The 15,413-nt window shown below is 39.3% G+C and overlaps 1 protein-coding gene across 6 annotated transcripts in view; it reads left to right on the forward strand.

Annotated features, from left to right (window-relative positions):
- The window catches only part of SPIDR (scaffold protein involved in DNA repair), a 504,687-nt gene that overhangs the window by 431,569 nt on the left and 57,705 nt on the right, over positions 1-15,413 (forward strand). For all 6 annotated transcript variants that reach the window (XM_058698529.1, XM_058698531.1, XM_058698530.1 and 3 more), the window contains one exon: positions 4,817-4,957. In XM_058698529.1, the coding sequence (XP_058554512.1) occupies positions 4,817-4,957 (141 nt within the window). The remainder of the gene's footprint in view (positions 1-4,816; positions 4,958-15,413) is intronic.

Below are 15,413 nucleotides of genomic sequence, written 5' to 3' on the forward strand. Positions count from 1 at the left end.
AGGAGGAAGACAAACAGTATTGGATTTGGAATGGAAAAATTATTTCCAATCTAGAAATCTATACTCAGCCAAACTACCCGTAAAGTTTGAGGATAGTTTAACAAAAATTTCATGAACGTTTAAAAAATTTTAGCTCCCTGGGGCGCCTCAGTGGCTCAGTCAGTTTAGCCTCCGACTTCAGCTCAGGTCATGATTTCCCAGTTCATGTGTTCAAGTCCCATGTCAGACTCTGTGCTGACAGCTCAGAGCCTGGAGCCTGCTTTGGATTCTATGTCTCCCTCTGTCTCTGCCCCTCCCCTGCTCTCTCTGTCTCTCTCTGTCTCTCTCTCTCTCCCTCTCTCTCAAAAAAAAAATAAATATTTTTTAAAAATTAAAAAAAAAATTTTAGCTCCCAATCCCCCCTTTTCAGGAAGTTAGAAGATGTGACCTACTAACTTATAGTCAGTTAAAAAAGGAAGATATGAGGGGTGCCTGGATGGCTCAGTCAGTTAAGCGTCCAACTTTGGCTCAGGTCATGATCTCATGGCTCGTGAGTTCGGGCCACAGAGCCCAGAACCTTCTTCAGATTTTGTGTATCCCTCTCTCTCTCTGTCTCTCTCTGCCCCTTCTCCATTCGTACTCTGTCTCTCTCTCTCTTAAAAATAAATAAACATTTAAAAAAAAGTTTAAAAAGGAAGGTATGAGATATGGAAAATAGGACACTGAACATGCTAGAGCAGCAAAGGAAATCCCTCAGATTTTCTGACAAGCGATCCCAGGTTAACTACCATGCCACTGGTGGATGTTAACCAGTCTAGACTGGAGTCTAGAGGCTCCAGGAGCAGAGGCTCCAGGAGAGCCCTTTCAAGGCAGAGTACCTATAAGGTTCAGCACCCTGAAGGAACACTTTGGTAGTTGACAGAGGTATATAACTTATGATAAGTACATAGAAAACTAATTCAAAGAGCCACCTGGGTGGCTCATTCAGTTAAACCTCTGACTTCGATCCAGGTCATGATCTCGCGGTCTGTGAGTTCGAGCCCCACATCAGGCTCTGTGCTGGCAGCTCAGAGTTTGGAGCCTGCTTCAGATTCTGTGTCTCCTTCTCTCTCTTCCCCTCCCCTGTTCACGCTCTGTCTCTCTGTCTCTGTCTCTCTCTCTCTGTCTCTCTCTCTCTCAAAAATAAATAAACATTAAAAAAGATTTTTTTGGCTCTGTGCTGACAGCTCAGAGCCTGGAACCTGCTTCACATTCTGTGTCTCCGTCTCTCTCTGCCTCTCCCCTGCTTGCACTGTGTGTGTGTGTGTGTTTGTGTGTGTGTGTGTGTGTGTGTTTTCCTTCTCTCTCTCTCAAAATAAATAAACATTAAAAAAAAGATCTACATAGAAAAGGAGACGTGATCATGTTTTATTATATTTAAGCTACAAATTCCCTAAAGAATCATTATAATCCATAAGTTTTGGCATGTCTGGTATTTTTATCCCGTAGTTCAAAATACTGTCTCTTTTCTACTGTGATTTCATATTTGACCTATGTGTTGAAAAGGATGCTGTGAAATTTCCAAATGGAAGATTTTTAAAGATACCTATTTTCACTTGGTTTCTCTTTTAATTATATAGTAGGCAGACAATGTGTCCCATACAATACTGACTCTTTGAAATTCATTCAGACCTGTCTTCGGCCAATTGGTCACATTTTATAAATGTCCTATGTGTGCTTGAGAATGCATTTTCTGTAATTGTGGGAAGTTTTTCTGATTGCCTATCCAACAAATCAAACTTTTTAGGTATATGCAAGTTTTCCAAATCTTTACTAATTTTTTCCTCAGATCGACTTAATACTTGGCAGAGGTATGTTGAACTCTCCCACAATGGTGTTGGGTTTGTTCACTTCTCTCTGTAGTTGTGTGACTTTATATATTTTGATGCTGAGAACATAAAGATTTAGAATTATATGCCTTCCTGGGAAATTAAGCTTTTTTTGAAATCAATATTAGTGACCTCTCTATCCCTAATAATGCTTTCTGTCCTAGAATCTATTTAATTAAGTCTCAGAACTACCTCCTCAGCTTTCTTTTGGTTAATATTTACCTGAAACATTTTTTTTCACCCTTTAAACCTTTCTGTGTTTTAGAAGATTTCCTGTTAACATTTTTTTTCCTTCAAACCGACCATGACAAACTGTGCCTTTTAATTGACAAGTTTAAATCATTTTTATTCCATTTCTAATATACATAGACTTATGTCTACCATTATACTTATTACCTTACATTTTCCTGCCCTTTTTTTATGTGTGCTTTTTCTTTGCATTTTCTTGAGGTTGTACTGTTTCTCGTTTGTTTGTTTTGGGGTTTTTTTTGCTCTATATTTCTCATTCCATTTTTTTCCATCTAGTAATTTGGAATTTATACACCTATTTCTTTTCTTTTGGTGGTTATCCTTGAATTTTTACCAGATGTAAATATTTAATGAAATCTTGAGTTAATATCTTAATCCTGCTGTGAGTGATATGAGCACTTGGAAACATTTGAACTTCATTACCCCATTTGACCTATTTGCTCTCCATTTCCAGTTTTTCAGCTCCCCCACATTAATTGATGTTGTTGATGGTGGTGTTATTTTATTCTACTGTGTTTGTTTTGTTTATATTGTTCGTCAGTAGTCCTTGTATCTTCGACCTTTTTTTCCAGAATAATGTCCTTCTTCCTAAATTACATAATTTAGAAATTATTTTAGTAATTATCTTAGTAACTAGTAAGTATTTCAGGCTGTGTAGGTGGAAAATGTAGCTAGTGTTTATCTAAAAATGACTTTATTTTACCATCATTCTTGAAAGATAGTTTTGCAGGTACACAGTTTTGAGATGGCTTCCAGAATTCTTAAAATGTTTCACAGTTATCTGGCTTCATTCATTGCTCTTGAGGAGGTTGGTGTAAATCAAATTTTTATTCCTTTGTAGATAGTCTGTCTTTTCATGCTTTTTGCTTTTAGAATCTTTTCATCGTGTTTGATATTCTCTAGTTTTATTACAGTGTGTGTCCTAGGATGGGTTTCCTTTTAGTTGTACTGCTTGGTATTTGTTTTTCTTCCTGGATCTTTGGATTCATTTCTTACATTAGATTTCCCAGTTACTAAATCTACAAACTCTTGCTTCTTCTTCCTCTCTCTTGTTCTTCTGAAATTCCTGTTAGACAAATGTTAGACTTTCTCATCCTATCCTCTGTACTTCTCTTTTCTCTCACATTTTTTATCTCAGCTCTCAACATATATTCTAGGTAATTTATTCAAATTTGTAACCCAATTCACATATCCATACTCTTCAGGTACACATGACCATTTGTTTACACCTATTTAATAACATTTTTTTTCAGTAAGTGGAGTGTTTCCTTTTTGAAAGTTCTAATTTTATTCTTCAAACCTGCCCAGTCATTTTGTACAGCTTTTTGTCTTGTATTACATCTTCATGAATTTCCTTTTTTTAAGATAGTTATTCCATACTTCATATCTTTAAATTCTAATATGTCAAGTTCTCAAGAGGTCTATTGTTATTATTATTTTTTTTTTTTACTCTTCCCATGTAGTGGTTTATTTCCTATGAGGTGATTTTCATTCAAGTGCATATTTATTTGATTTGGCTTTACTCCATGACAAGTAATGATCAAATTAAAGGTGGTTTCCTTCACACAAGATTTCCATTTGCTTTTTTTGTGAACCAAGGGGGCCCTGTGGGCCTGAGAGGGGAGACTTAATCATGAAGCCTAGTTTCTAAGCATGTTTAAAGTTCACTACTTCAGATTTAGTGTTCCTTTGTTCATTTGTCATCTTCTCTTTCCCAACATGCACTTTCCTGTACACCCTCATCTTTAAAATAGTTTTGTTCCTCACACTCTCTTTGGTGGTGTTATTTATTACCTAAATTTTCTTCAGGCTTCAGTAAATATTTTCTGAGAATGTGTCATATCATAATAAGTAAGACTTCATTTCCCTGAATTATGAAGTGAGAGGATTGGAAATTCAGTGATAAATAGGTTTTTATAGGGATGCCTGTGTGGCTCAGTCAGTTGAATATCGGACTCCTGATTTCAGCTCAGGTCATGATTCCAGGGTCGTGGGATTGAGCTCCAGGTCAGGCTCTTTGCTGGGCATGGAACCTGCTTAAGATTCTCTCTTTCCCTCAGCCTCTGTCCCCTGCTTGTTCATCTCTCTCCCGAGAGAGAGAGAGAGAGAGATTTTTTTAAGAAAAAAGAAAAGAGGTGTTTATAAGTACTGCCCTTTGAACTTAAAAGTTGGGGGGAATCCCATCATGTCACTGGATATCCATCATGTCTCTGTTGCTGCCAGCAAGGATACTGTTTTTTATCCTACTGGGATACGCATGTCTGTGAATATGTACTTTCTCAGAGAAAGCCCCTTACTGTTCTCATCATAATGTTAACACTGAAGGTTTTTCAATGTTGAGCATCCATGCAAAATATAAATGTTTCCTGTTATAAAAGGCAAGATAAAAATGGGGAAGAAGGATACCCTTTTTGGGACAGTGGCAATATATTTTATTTGAAAGGATGATCTTCTTCGTGTGCTTTTAAACCACATTTGGCTTAGGGTTTCGTTTTATGCCAAAAGAGAATTCTGTTTCCTTCCATATGAGGTGGATACTGATCCAAACACCTGTAAGTACAAATCTAAAAGCGCATGTTTGAATTCAACTTCATTTACCCTGATTTATCCATTCAGGAAGATGATTTCAATGGATTCCTAGTGAAGAAGAAGGTAATCCTATTCTCTGTAGTGAATCAAAAACTATCTTCTAAAAAAAAAATGTGAATATTCTTTTGTAGAGTCTGCCTTCTCGTGCAAGATGCCTATGGAATGTTCAGTGAAGTATACTCTGAGGGCGCCATCTTGAAAGACCAACAGTTGGAAGGGAAATCCTGCAGCCTGATGGGAATGAAGGTTCTACAGAAGGCTACCAGAGGAAGGTGAGGACCCTCTGTAATTGCTGCAATGACTGGTTCTTTAATTAGTGATTTATTTCTTAGTTTTAAGGACAATAAACCAGGATCCTAGAGTTTGTCTATAAAACTAGGCCAGAGTTGAAGAAAGCCCATAAAGTACTTCTAGGGGAAAAAATTATAATTAGCAACAAAAACACTTATACAGGTTTAGTGACTCCTAATTTTATTAAAAATTAAGAAAATACAAAATGTTATATATATGTGTTTTAATCATAAAATTTATTTTCTGTATACTAATTAAGAAATAAAACAGCTTCGCATGAGCCAGTTTATATAAACGAAAATATAACTTAGTGTACAGGCAGTTTATAAGCTTTAAATAAAACTCTTTAAGTTGTCACATGTTTTTGCTTTCCATAGTAAGAAAATTTTGTCCTCTGTTAAGTTTCATGGTACCTTACCTTAAAATATGATTTTGGATAAGCAAGGTAGAATGGTACATAGATCTGGTCCAAACTGTGGCTATTATATCTCCAGTAATCATCTGAAATCTATGAATTAGGAAAAAGAAGGAACATTTTTAATCATACTATTCAATCATATAGAGAATTAGTATAAACAGTAAATTTGGGATTTTCTCTATTTTATTATAATCTCTCCTTCCTTGAATAGTGTGTTATTTTAACTCTTTTGATGTTAATTTTTTGTCTAATTGTAGGAACATCTGAGCTTATACCAGTATCTGGGAAAGAGAGAAAAAAACCATTATGAGTATATGATATTCTGATTTTAAAGCAGTTATGGATAGCATCCTCCACTGGTTTGCATAATGAACATTCTAGTCACAGTCATTCTAAATTGTGAGCATTTGGGGCACCTGGGTGGCTCAGTTGGTTAAGTGCCCAATTCTTGATTTCAGCTCAGGTCATGATCTCCCAGTTGTGACATTAAGCCCCTTGTCAGGTTCTGCTCTGACAGTGTGGAGCCTGCTTGGGATTCTCTCTGTCGCTCTCTATGCCCCTCCCTACTCATTTGCGTGCGTGCTCTCTCTCTCTCAAAATAAATAAATAAACATTTTTTAAAAATAACTAAATTGTAGCAGTCAGCATTCCCATTGGCCACGACTCTGTGTACCATCTGGCTTTCATATGGTACTGTGCAGGTGAGAGATGGCTCTGCCCAAGAGCTTGTTTTTCTAAAAGGCACATATTTCATAGAAAGATCCCCCATAAGCCCTGGTTAGATAGATACGAGAACATTTTATTGAAGCATGCAGATTTATCTTATAACAAATGCTTCCTTTTATTTATGAAAGGGTGTCTGTATTATCATGCAGTTTCCTTATGGGTGGGGGGCAGTGCTCATTTGGAAAGCATATCTGTGTGTGTGAAAAGTTTAATTGGATCACATGAACCTTGTCTTTATTAAGGCTGAACCTCATCTGAGTCCTACGTTTGAGAACTGCAAACCCCTGACAGACTATGCAGTTACAGTAAGTGGTATCGCTGCCTTCACAGGTGGACCTGACAGCCTTAACGCTCTCAGGACCGTGTGGGAGGTAATCTTCCTTGACGTCAACTCTACACGAACCTCCACCTGAGAACACCAGGATACGAGCGGGGTCCCCGTCACAGGAAATCCTCCCTCCGAGGCAGCAGCCTTGCTCAAGGGCCGGGTTTCCTGTGTGCTACGGGCCAGACAGAGGCTGCTCTGGGAGGCTGACTTCTTGCCAGAGACCACATAGCACACAACTTCTCGTGGCATTCTACCGGAGAATGACAGAGCTAGGACTGCCATCCAGGAGTCTTTGGCTCTGTAACGTTCATGCTCTTTTACGACATACACTCTACATATGTGTTCCTAATATTTAATCTACTTCTTTGAGGGTCACACTGGGAGCCTTACTACTACCTACAACATTCCCATAGAAAATGTTTTGGGGTTTTTTTTCCCCCACAGGAAATACACTGAGTGTGGCAAATAATTCATTTACAAACTTTTGGAACCCATACCATTTTTCAGTTGGTGGCTAAATATTTGATTTTTTAAGTTGGAATTAATTCCTTTACTTCTATATTTAATTTTATTTTGACGCACAGCTATCCAAATAAATGTTTAGACTGTCTTTTATTCTTTTAGAAGCTATATTTCTTCAAAACAAATTATTAGATCATTTAGGAATGCTGGATGTTATAATTGCCTATTGGTGATATCATCCATTGTCAGTCATCCATCCATGGCCCCGTCAACACAAATTGTCTCTTTTATTTTCCCCCAAATTATTGTGTTTCATAGCAACTCTCGTAAACTCTAACAAAATATACTTCTCATAAATCTGAACAAAGTACTTTTTCCCAAAATTGAAGCTAAAATGATTAATTGTAATTATATAATTCCAGTACCTAATACAGAAAATAACTTTTTTGCCAGTTGGAAAATAGTTTTTTTGGGGGGAAAAACCATGAAGTCTTTTTGATCTTGGCTACCAGAATTCATCTAATCCATACTTCCAGTGAGGGGGAAAATCACTACTCCCCTACAAGGCTGTGAAGGGGACTGATGGCCTCAGAGCTGTCCAGTCACACAGACGTGTTTTGGACCAGTGTGGGGGGGACACTGCTCTGTCCACCTGCCTCGTTTGAGAAGGCTTGCAAAAACAGAGCAATCATATATTTTGCACTTCCCTGACATATTTTTGGAGTCATGTGCCCATACTGACTGCTTAAAGCAAAAGACATCAGAAAAATAGCCTGGATTTAAAGGGAAAGAAACATTATTTTCAAAAAAAAGAAAAAACCCACTGCTGAGGCATGCTCACTGAGCAGAATGTGGAGCTCTGCCTATGCTCTCTTCCCCTCCAGAGTTCTTCCTGCTCTTTCTCCAGTGACTTTCTTCTCCTAAGGCATGTCCCCTGACCTTTGTCTTCCCATGTGGCCTGTGCAGCAGTTTAGTAGGTCAAATAAGCTGAAAAGTCACATGACTTTGATGTCATGATTCTATGTATGACCTTTATCTTTTTATTGTTGATTATTATCTGTTTTTATTTTTATATGACAGAGCAATACTGAAAACGAAATTTCGTGAAATACATGTTAACCCTATAGGTATGGAAAATATAGCTAGTCAAATTTTTTGTGGGGGAGGGGAAGTTCTTTCAGTTCAAAATCCTACTATATTTATGTCCCAACTTGTTAAAAACCCATTAAGCTCTCTGTATCTAAAATGATTAACCTATAGGTGCTATTTGATTTAGATCTGTTGATTGGCCCTTTAAGAGAAAATTTTATATAAGAGCACTTAGTACTCACTATTTACAGAAGACTCTGCCTCAGTGCCCAGAATGACGAGGAAGCAGCTGGCATGATCTTTGACCTTGACTGGCATCCTACTGAACAGAAAACTAGACGGGCACAAGTATTGAAGCTGTTAATGTTTTAAGTGACTAGATCCTAACTGGCTGATGTCAGATTTCATGAAAGAAGTTAGTCAGAACAAATGCTTTAAACATTCTGACCTGCCAGGAAAAAAAAAAAGCTGTCTTCAAATTAGTAACATGTTATCTGTGAGGCCTTATATATATAGGATCAGGAAGGATGTTTGCAAAATAGGAAATGAGAGGGTTTATTGAAAAGATAATTCACTCATTTATTCTGTAACTATTTAGTGCCTCTTAGTGCTATGCCCCTGGCTAGTGGCTGTAGCACTGAGCTCTGTGTTAAATTTTTGGGATTTATCCTAAACCAGAATATACTAAGGTATAAAGTCAGCTAGATAAAGCCTTAGGTTCTATTATTAGGGATTCTGCATCAATCCAAGAGAAAATTAGGGCCTCTGTGAAATTTTGAGAGAAGAGGGAATAAAAATGAAAGTGGAGTTAAGATGCTCCTGCTATTGTACCTCCAATGGATTTAAGATAGAAGGAGAGCTTGTGGCAGGGCTACAAATTTAGAAACGTCTGGAGCAGTTGAGGGGAAAGAGAACAAAAAACTAGTTAGGAACTAATCTTGAATTTCTGGTACCTGCAGGCATCTTTACCAGGAGTATAAAAATAGACCATTCCCTCCAAGAGCTCATGGGCCATCAAGAGAGCCAGGGGTAACCCAAGCAGGCACTAAATTGGCAAGTGCCTGATACAGAAAGATGTGGGCTAATAGCTGCCACCTTTGAAGGGGGCTCAGAGGGCAGGTCAAGATTTCAGAACCCTGAACACAACAGGAAAGGCCCGGGGCTAAGGACTAGAATGAGGAAGAGAGAAGACAGGCTCCATTGTCTAAATATCCATTTACCTCCTTTGGAAGCCAGACCGGAGATCAGGAGAGCACGGCTGTCCCGTCAGCTTTTGTGATAGAGTAAGGAGGTAGGCACTATGTGTGAGCAGGTGCGTTTCAGAAAATGATCCAATTAATAGTTATTGTTTTATAAGTTTTTGTTTTTTTGTTTTGCTTCGTTTTCTTTTGTTTTTGAGGGAGAGAGCATGCTCGTGTGGCAGAGCATGAGTAGGGCTGGGCTTGGGGGGGCGGGGGTGGGGACAGAGAGAATGAGAGAGAGAGAATCCCAAGCTCCAAGCTATCCATGCAGAGTCCCATGCGGGGCCTGATCCCATGAACCATGAGATCATGACCTAAGCTGAAATGAAGAGTCCAACGCTTAACAGACTGAGCCACTCAGGTGACCCAATTCATAGTTATTGTTTAGAGGTCAACTTTTGTTTTCAAAGTAACAGATTAATCACTGATAAATTTTATACCAGAAGCCAAGCCTAGTCAACATGCTCAAATACTAACCCCAGAGCCAGGATACCAACGCCTTTTACAAGCCCCCATGCTGGTCCCCAACCAGCTACACGTGTAGCCTTTTGTCCCACCATTCATGCATGCACCGTGTCCTACACCTAGAACGCTTCGCTTTTCTCCTGGGCCTCATTGAAGACCTACCTTTCCCTCACAGGCCAGTCTTCAGGTGCTCCTTCATGAAGACTCCTGTCACCCGCACCCAGCACTGCCTCCTTTGTCTCCTGCAGCAGTTACAGCTGGGTCACCTCCTCCAGCAAGGCACCCAGTGGTCATCATGATACTCACTTCGGTGCCCAGGCCCAGGGCACCGTGGGATTCCTGCTGACCTGTGTCCCACCAGAGAGTATACGTATACTCTAACGTAAATAAGAGTGACATCATAGGCATAAGTTTGAAGGCGTCCATTTTTTTTAGAAATGATATGCAAACAGGGGCGCCTGGGTGGCGCAGTCGGTTAAGCGTCCGACTTCAGCCAGGTCACGATCTCGCGGTCCGTGAGTTCGAGCCCCGCGTCAGGCTCTGGGCTGATGGCTCAGAGCCTGGAGCCTGTTTCCGATTCTGTGTCTCCCTCTCTCTCTGCCCCTCCCCCGTTCATGCTGTGTCTCTCTCTGTCCCAAAAATAAATAAAAAACGTTGAAAAAAAAATTTAAAAAAAAAAAAAAAAAAAAAAAAGAAATGATATGCAAACATCAGCATTTATATGAGGAGTCTTAGATGGCTCTCCCAAGCTGGCCTGCACTATGTGCCTCGCTTGAGTCACAGCAAGACATCAGACCTTGTCTTGGTCATTGTCACACTCCGTTGCATGGTATAGACATTGGTAAAAGTCGACATTGATTAAAATGCCTGGTAGCCGGTATTTCAGATTGGCCTGCCAACTGTTAGGCTTTATTAGGGCAGGTCCTATTTCTTGCTCATTTCAAGGCACATTGTAGGTTCAAAATATTTGTGAAATGGACATTAGTTGTTTGCTTGGGTTTCTCCTAGAATTTTCCTAAACAAGATTTGGATTTTTGCACATAATACATGGTAATTATTGAAGCTCCATTTTAGCAGGAAAAATGCAGACCATTTGGTCCCAAGACTTGGCATCCAGTACAGGTGAGGATCATGCTCTCTGTGAGTCTCTGGACACAGACCTCTGGTCTCCTCACAAAGTCAAAGGAGACATGCGTGGGGTTGTGCTGTGAGAATACCTTATCAAGGATGGGGAGACTATGAATGTCCATTACTTAATATTTCACAGAAAAAAGTTTTCCATGTATTGGAAAAGTGGAAAACTTTCATTTTCCTATCCTTTCTAGTCCTCACAAGAGTCAGTGAGGGAAAAAGCTCTGTTCTCACTCCTGTCTTAGAGGTGAGGATGATTGGTTAGGGTTACACAGTGGGCCAGGGGTCAAGCTCCAGTGTGACATGAGTCTGGGCAATGGGCACCAGGGTGTTCAGTCTACTGTGGAGACCCTTCCCTCCAGCTGGGTGTGACCAAGAGTGCACAGAAGTGCACTAGAAGGGAATCCTTAGGGATTATTCAATGCAAGTCAACTGGGTTGGGTTAGGTTATTACTGAAGAACCATTTCAGATGCTCCTTTAACAGGAAATATGTGGTGGTGAGAGTTGTCTTTGGGTAAGAAATTTCAGTAGTAATTCCCTTCCTTTGATTTTCCCTCTTCAAAAAGGCCACCCTTTTAAAGAGCCACACACTTCCCTTGAGGTTTGTCCAGAATCTCTTTGTAATTGCTGTGGTTGAAAACCCTCCTCTAAAGGACATTCTCAATCATTCTTCCATGATTTTGAAAAATAAAATTGTTCCTGGAGGTCACTTGAGTTTCTGGAAGGAGAACAAAATGTCAGTGAAAGAGAATGTACTTAAAACCAGTGATGCCCAAAGAAGCAAAAGAAAGCTGCCCGTAAACGAAAAGCGTGCTTAGTTCAAGCCCTCAATCAGTTTATGGTATGTTTTGTGTTTTCCCGATAGACCTTATTGTTTTCTCTCTACCAGTGTTTCCTGACATGAGTATTTTAATTCAAAATTAAATGTTTCTATTGTCCTTTAAAGTGGGATTATTTTTGGTCTCCATTTAACAATTGGTACAGGGAAGCATAAGCAACAATAGAATAGTAAATAGAAGTTCAAGTAAGCAGATCTCTTCAAGATTATATCCCCCCTTTGGGGCCCCTGGGTGGCTCAGTCAGTTAAGTGTCCGACTTCAGCTCAGGTCACAATCTCGCGGTCCGTGAGTTCGAGCCCCGCGTCGGGCTCTGGACTGATGGCTCAGAGCCTGGAGCCTGCTTCCGATTCTGTGTCTCCCTCTCTCTCTGCCCCTCCCCCATTCACGCTCTGTCTCTCTCTGTCTCAAAAATAAATAAATGTTTAAAAAAAATTTTTTTTAAAGATTATATCCCCCTTCAACTTTTCTTGGTTGTTAATATTGTGTATGTGTTGTTTTTGCGTTCTGATGAATTTCTTTCTTTATGTTATTTCTTAAAGAATTTCTTGTATATCTGTGCTGCCCACACCCTCTTCTTTTGTCCCCATGGTGTTCTCTAATTTGAGTGTACCCAAATGGACATTCTGCATAGACTGGAAAGAGTCTTAACTGGAAATTAGGACACCTGGATTGTGCTCCTGGCTATGCTACCAATACCAGTAGCCCTGGCCCCAATGCATCTGAAAATGAAATGACTACACCAAATAACCTTCAAGCCTCTTTAAGTTTGAGGTGATTGCTTTCACTTTCAGGGTTAGGATGGGAGGCTTTTATTTTTAGCTTTGTACACAAAGATACTTTTTCTATTTAACATCTTTTCCTTAAAGGAAATACTGAACCTGTTGTTTAAACAATCTTCTTACAGATTAATTTGCAAAGTTGCCATCTACTTGGTAGGTATGGAGCATACATCTTTGGCTGAGCATAATAAGCATAATGAACCTTGTAAGGTCTTCTACTGAAGTAAGGTTTCCAATCACCTAGATTGTGACTTTCAGTGTAGAGCATTTGGGAATGCAAAACAGGCTGTATAAAACCTTTCTCTGGAGTAGAAACATTGCAGGAAGATGAAGCCTCTTTTCCTAATTATTATTTGCTTTAATCACTTTATTTCTGAGTGTCTTTGTTACTGTGAAGTGACAGTTATTTTTATTAGATTCTAATCAAAGGTTAATAGAAATCATACCTTTTTATTTAGAGGAAAGGTATTTTTTGAAGTCTGAGTTTATAATCCCAAATGACACAAACCTAAATAATTAGATTTATGACTCCGACTTCCACTGTTGAATTGCTTCCTTATATATTTGGTTGTTTTTCTGTAATCACATTAATTAATTCTGATACAAGGAGATCTTTATATACTTAATAACTTAATCTGTTAAAATAGTTTTGGTACAGTACATTTTGCATAATAACAGAAAAAATAGTCAGGAAAACCTGAAAAGTTTAATCTTTAACTTATGAAGACCTACTTTCTCATTTTAGTATAAGAAGGAAATGTGTAGAAAAAGGTAACCCACAAGGCACCTTGGTGGCTCAGTCGATTGAGCATCCAGTTCTTGATTTCGTTCGGCTCAGGTCATGATCCCAGGGTCATGGGATTGAGCCCTGTGTCAGGCTCTATGCTGAGCGTGGAGCCTTCTTAAGATTCTCTCTGTCTCCCACCCTCTGCCCCTCTCCCCTGCTCACATGCTCTCTCTCTCTAAAGAAAAAGTTTAGAGATGCTTGGGTGGCTCAGTCAGTTGGGTGTCCAACTTCAGCTCAGGTCACAATCTCATGGTTCATGGGTTCCAGCCCCACGTTGTCGAGCCCCACCAACCTGGAGCCTCCTTCAGATTCTGTGTCTCCCTCTCTCTCTGCCCCTCCCCAGCTCATACTCTGTCTCTGTCTCTCAAAAATGAATATACATTAAAAAAAGATTTTTTAAGTTTAAAAAAGAGGGAGGTAACTTGATCAGAGTATCATGCATCCAATCTTAGTGTATTTTTATCACCAGCTAAATAATCATGAGTAGGCAGTGGCTTAATTAAGAAAAATAAAAATAAAGGCAGAAAGGGATTTATTGGCCCAGGCCAGGAGAATACGGGCATAACACCAATAATAAAATTCCAAAGTATACAATTAAATGAAACTGAATGCATGAGGTATAAGAAGGGAGGATGAGCAAAGCAAGTGGTCAATATGTGGGCAAACCCAGTGTCCCCGAGGAACAGTGACTGTACAAAACATGTTTGCACTGTACACTGGAAGTTAGGAAAGGTTTCATGAGAACCTGTTTAAATAGTTTGGGGCAAGAATACTCCCTGAGGATGTTGTGTCCTTCGTGTTGCATCCCGTTAAGAGGCACACAGCATCTAGTCAGTGATGGCAAGGCTGGGTCTGGGTGGAACAGCCAAACTTCTCTATCTCAAAGTCCTAATTTTCTCACTCTGTGGGGTGAGACCCTAGCTGAAGAAACAAGTACAAAGTCTGTGAGACAGAAGTGTGTATGGTGTGTTTGAGAAATAGTAAGGAGAAAGATGTCTTGTAGTGCAGCCCTTGGCTTAAAACAATATCTGAACAGTATATCTGCTGACAGTTCTTTTAAAACAAAAATGGATCAGAATCACTAAATGAATTATTTGTTTAATGACTGAGAATCATTTAATTAGAGTTAATAAATAAGTAGCAGACAGCTGTTGATATTGAACCCAGATCCCCTTAAAGCCCTTCGGCCATTTCTTTTGTACCCACCCCACCCCCATCCCCAGCTTCTTTGTGCTTTTGCATCTGTGGGCCCACATCTGTCCCTGTCTTCAAAGGACTGCCCTCAGCCACAGACACCACTTTGCCTGCCTGTGCAAACAGCTGGGAGCATCTGAGAATTTGGGTCCCCTTTAGTTTAGTTTAGGTAACTCTTAGTGAGTGAGTACTTACGAAAGCCCAATTCCTGTCCAAGTTGGGACAAGATATCAGCTATAATTCACTCTCCAAAGCTCTCCTGTATTACCCAGCTAAGGCTAGAACTTTACCAGAAAGAAACAAACTGGGTGTCATCCCCAAAACATTACCCCTGTGCAAACACAGAAGTTGAATCGCAAGCCTGTGTAATATTCCACTGTATGTATGTGTGTATATGTCTTCCTTATATATTCTCCTATTGATGGACCCTTAGATTGCTTAGATATCTTGGCTATTATAAATAATGCTGCAATAGACATAGGTATACATATATACTTTTTAGTGTTTATGTTTTCTTTAGGTAAATCCCCAGTAGTGGAATTATTGATTCATATGGTATTTCTATTTTTAATTTTGTGAGGAATCTCCACATTGTTTTCCACAGTGACTACACCCATTTATAGTTCTATCGGTGGTGCACAAGGATTTCTTTTTATCCACATCCTCGCCAATATGTTATTTCTTATCTTTTTTATTTTAGCCATTCTGACAGGTGTGATATCCCATTGTAGTTTTGATTTGAATTTCTTTGATGATTTGTGATGTTGAGCATTTTTGTATGTGTTCGTTGGCCATCTGGATGCCTTCCTTAGAAAAAATGTCTTTTCAGGTCTTCTGCCCATTTTTTAATTGGACTGTTTGGTTTTTTTGGTGTTGAGTAGTATAACTTCTTTATATATTTTTGGATCTTAGCCTCTTATTGGACATGTCATTTCCAAATATCTTCTCCCATTCAGTATGTTGCCTTTTTGTTTTGT

Source organism: Neofelis nebulosa, chromosome 14 (assembly GCF_028018385.1).
Source record: "Neofelis nebulosa isolate mNeoNeb1 chromosome 14, mNeoNeb1.pri, whole genome shotgun sequence".
In the NCBI taxonomy this organism is placed as follows: domain Eukaryota; kingdom Metazoa; phylum Chordata; class Mammalia; order Carnivora; family Felidae; genus Neofelis; species Neofelis nebulosa.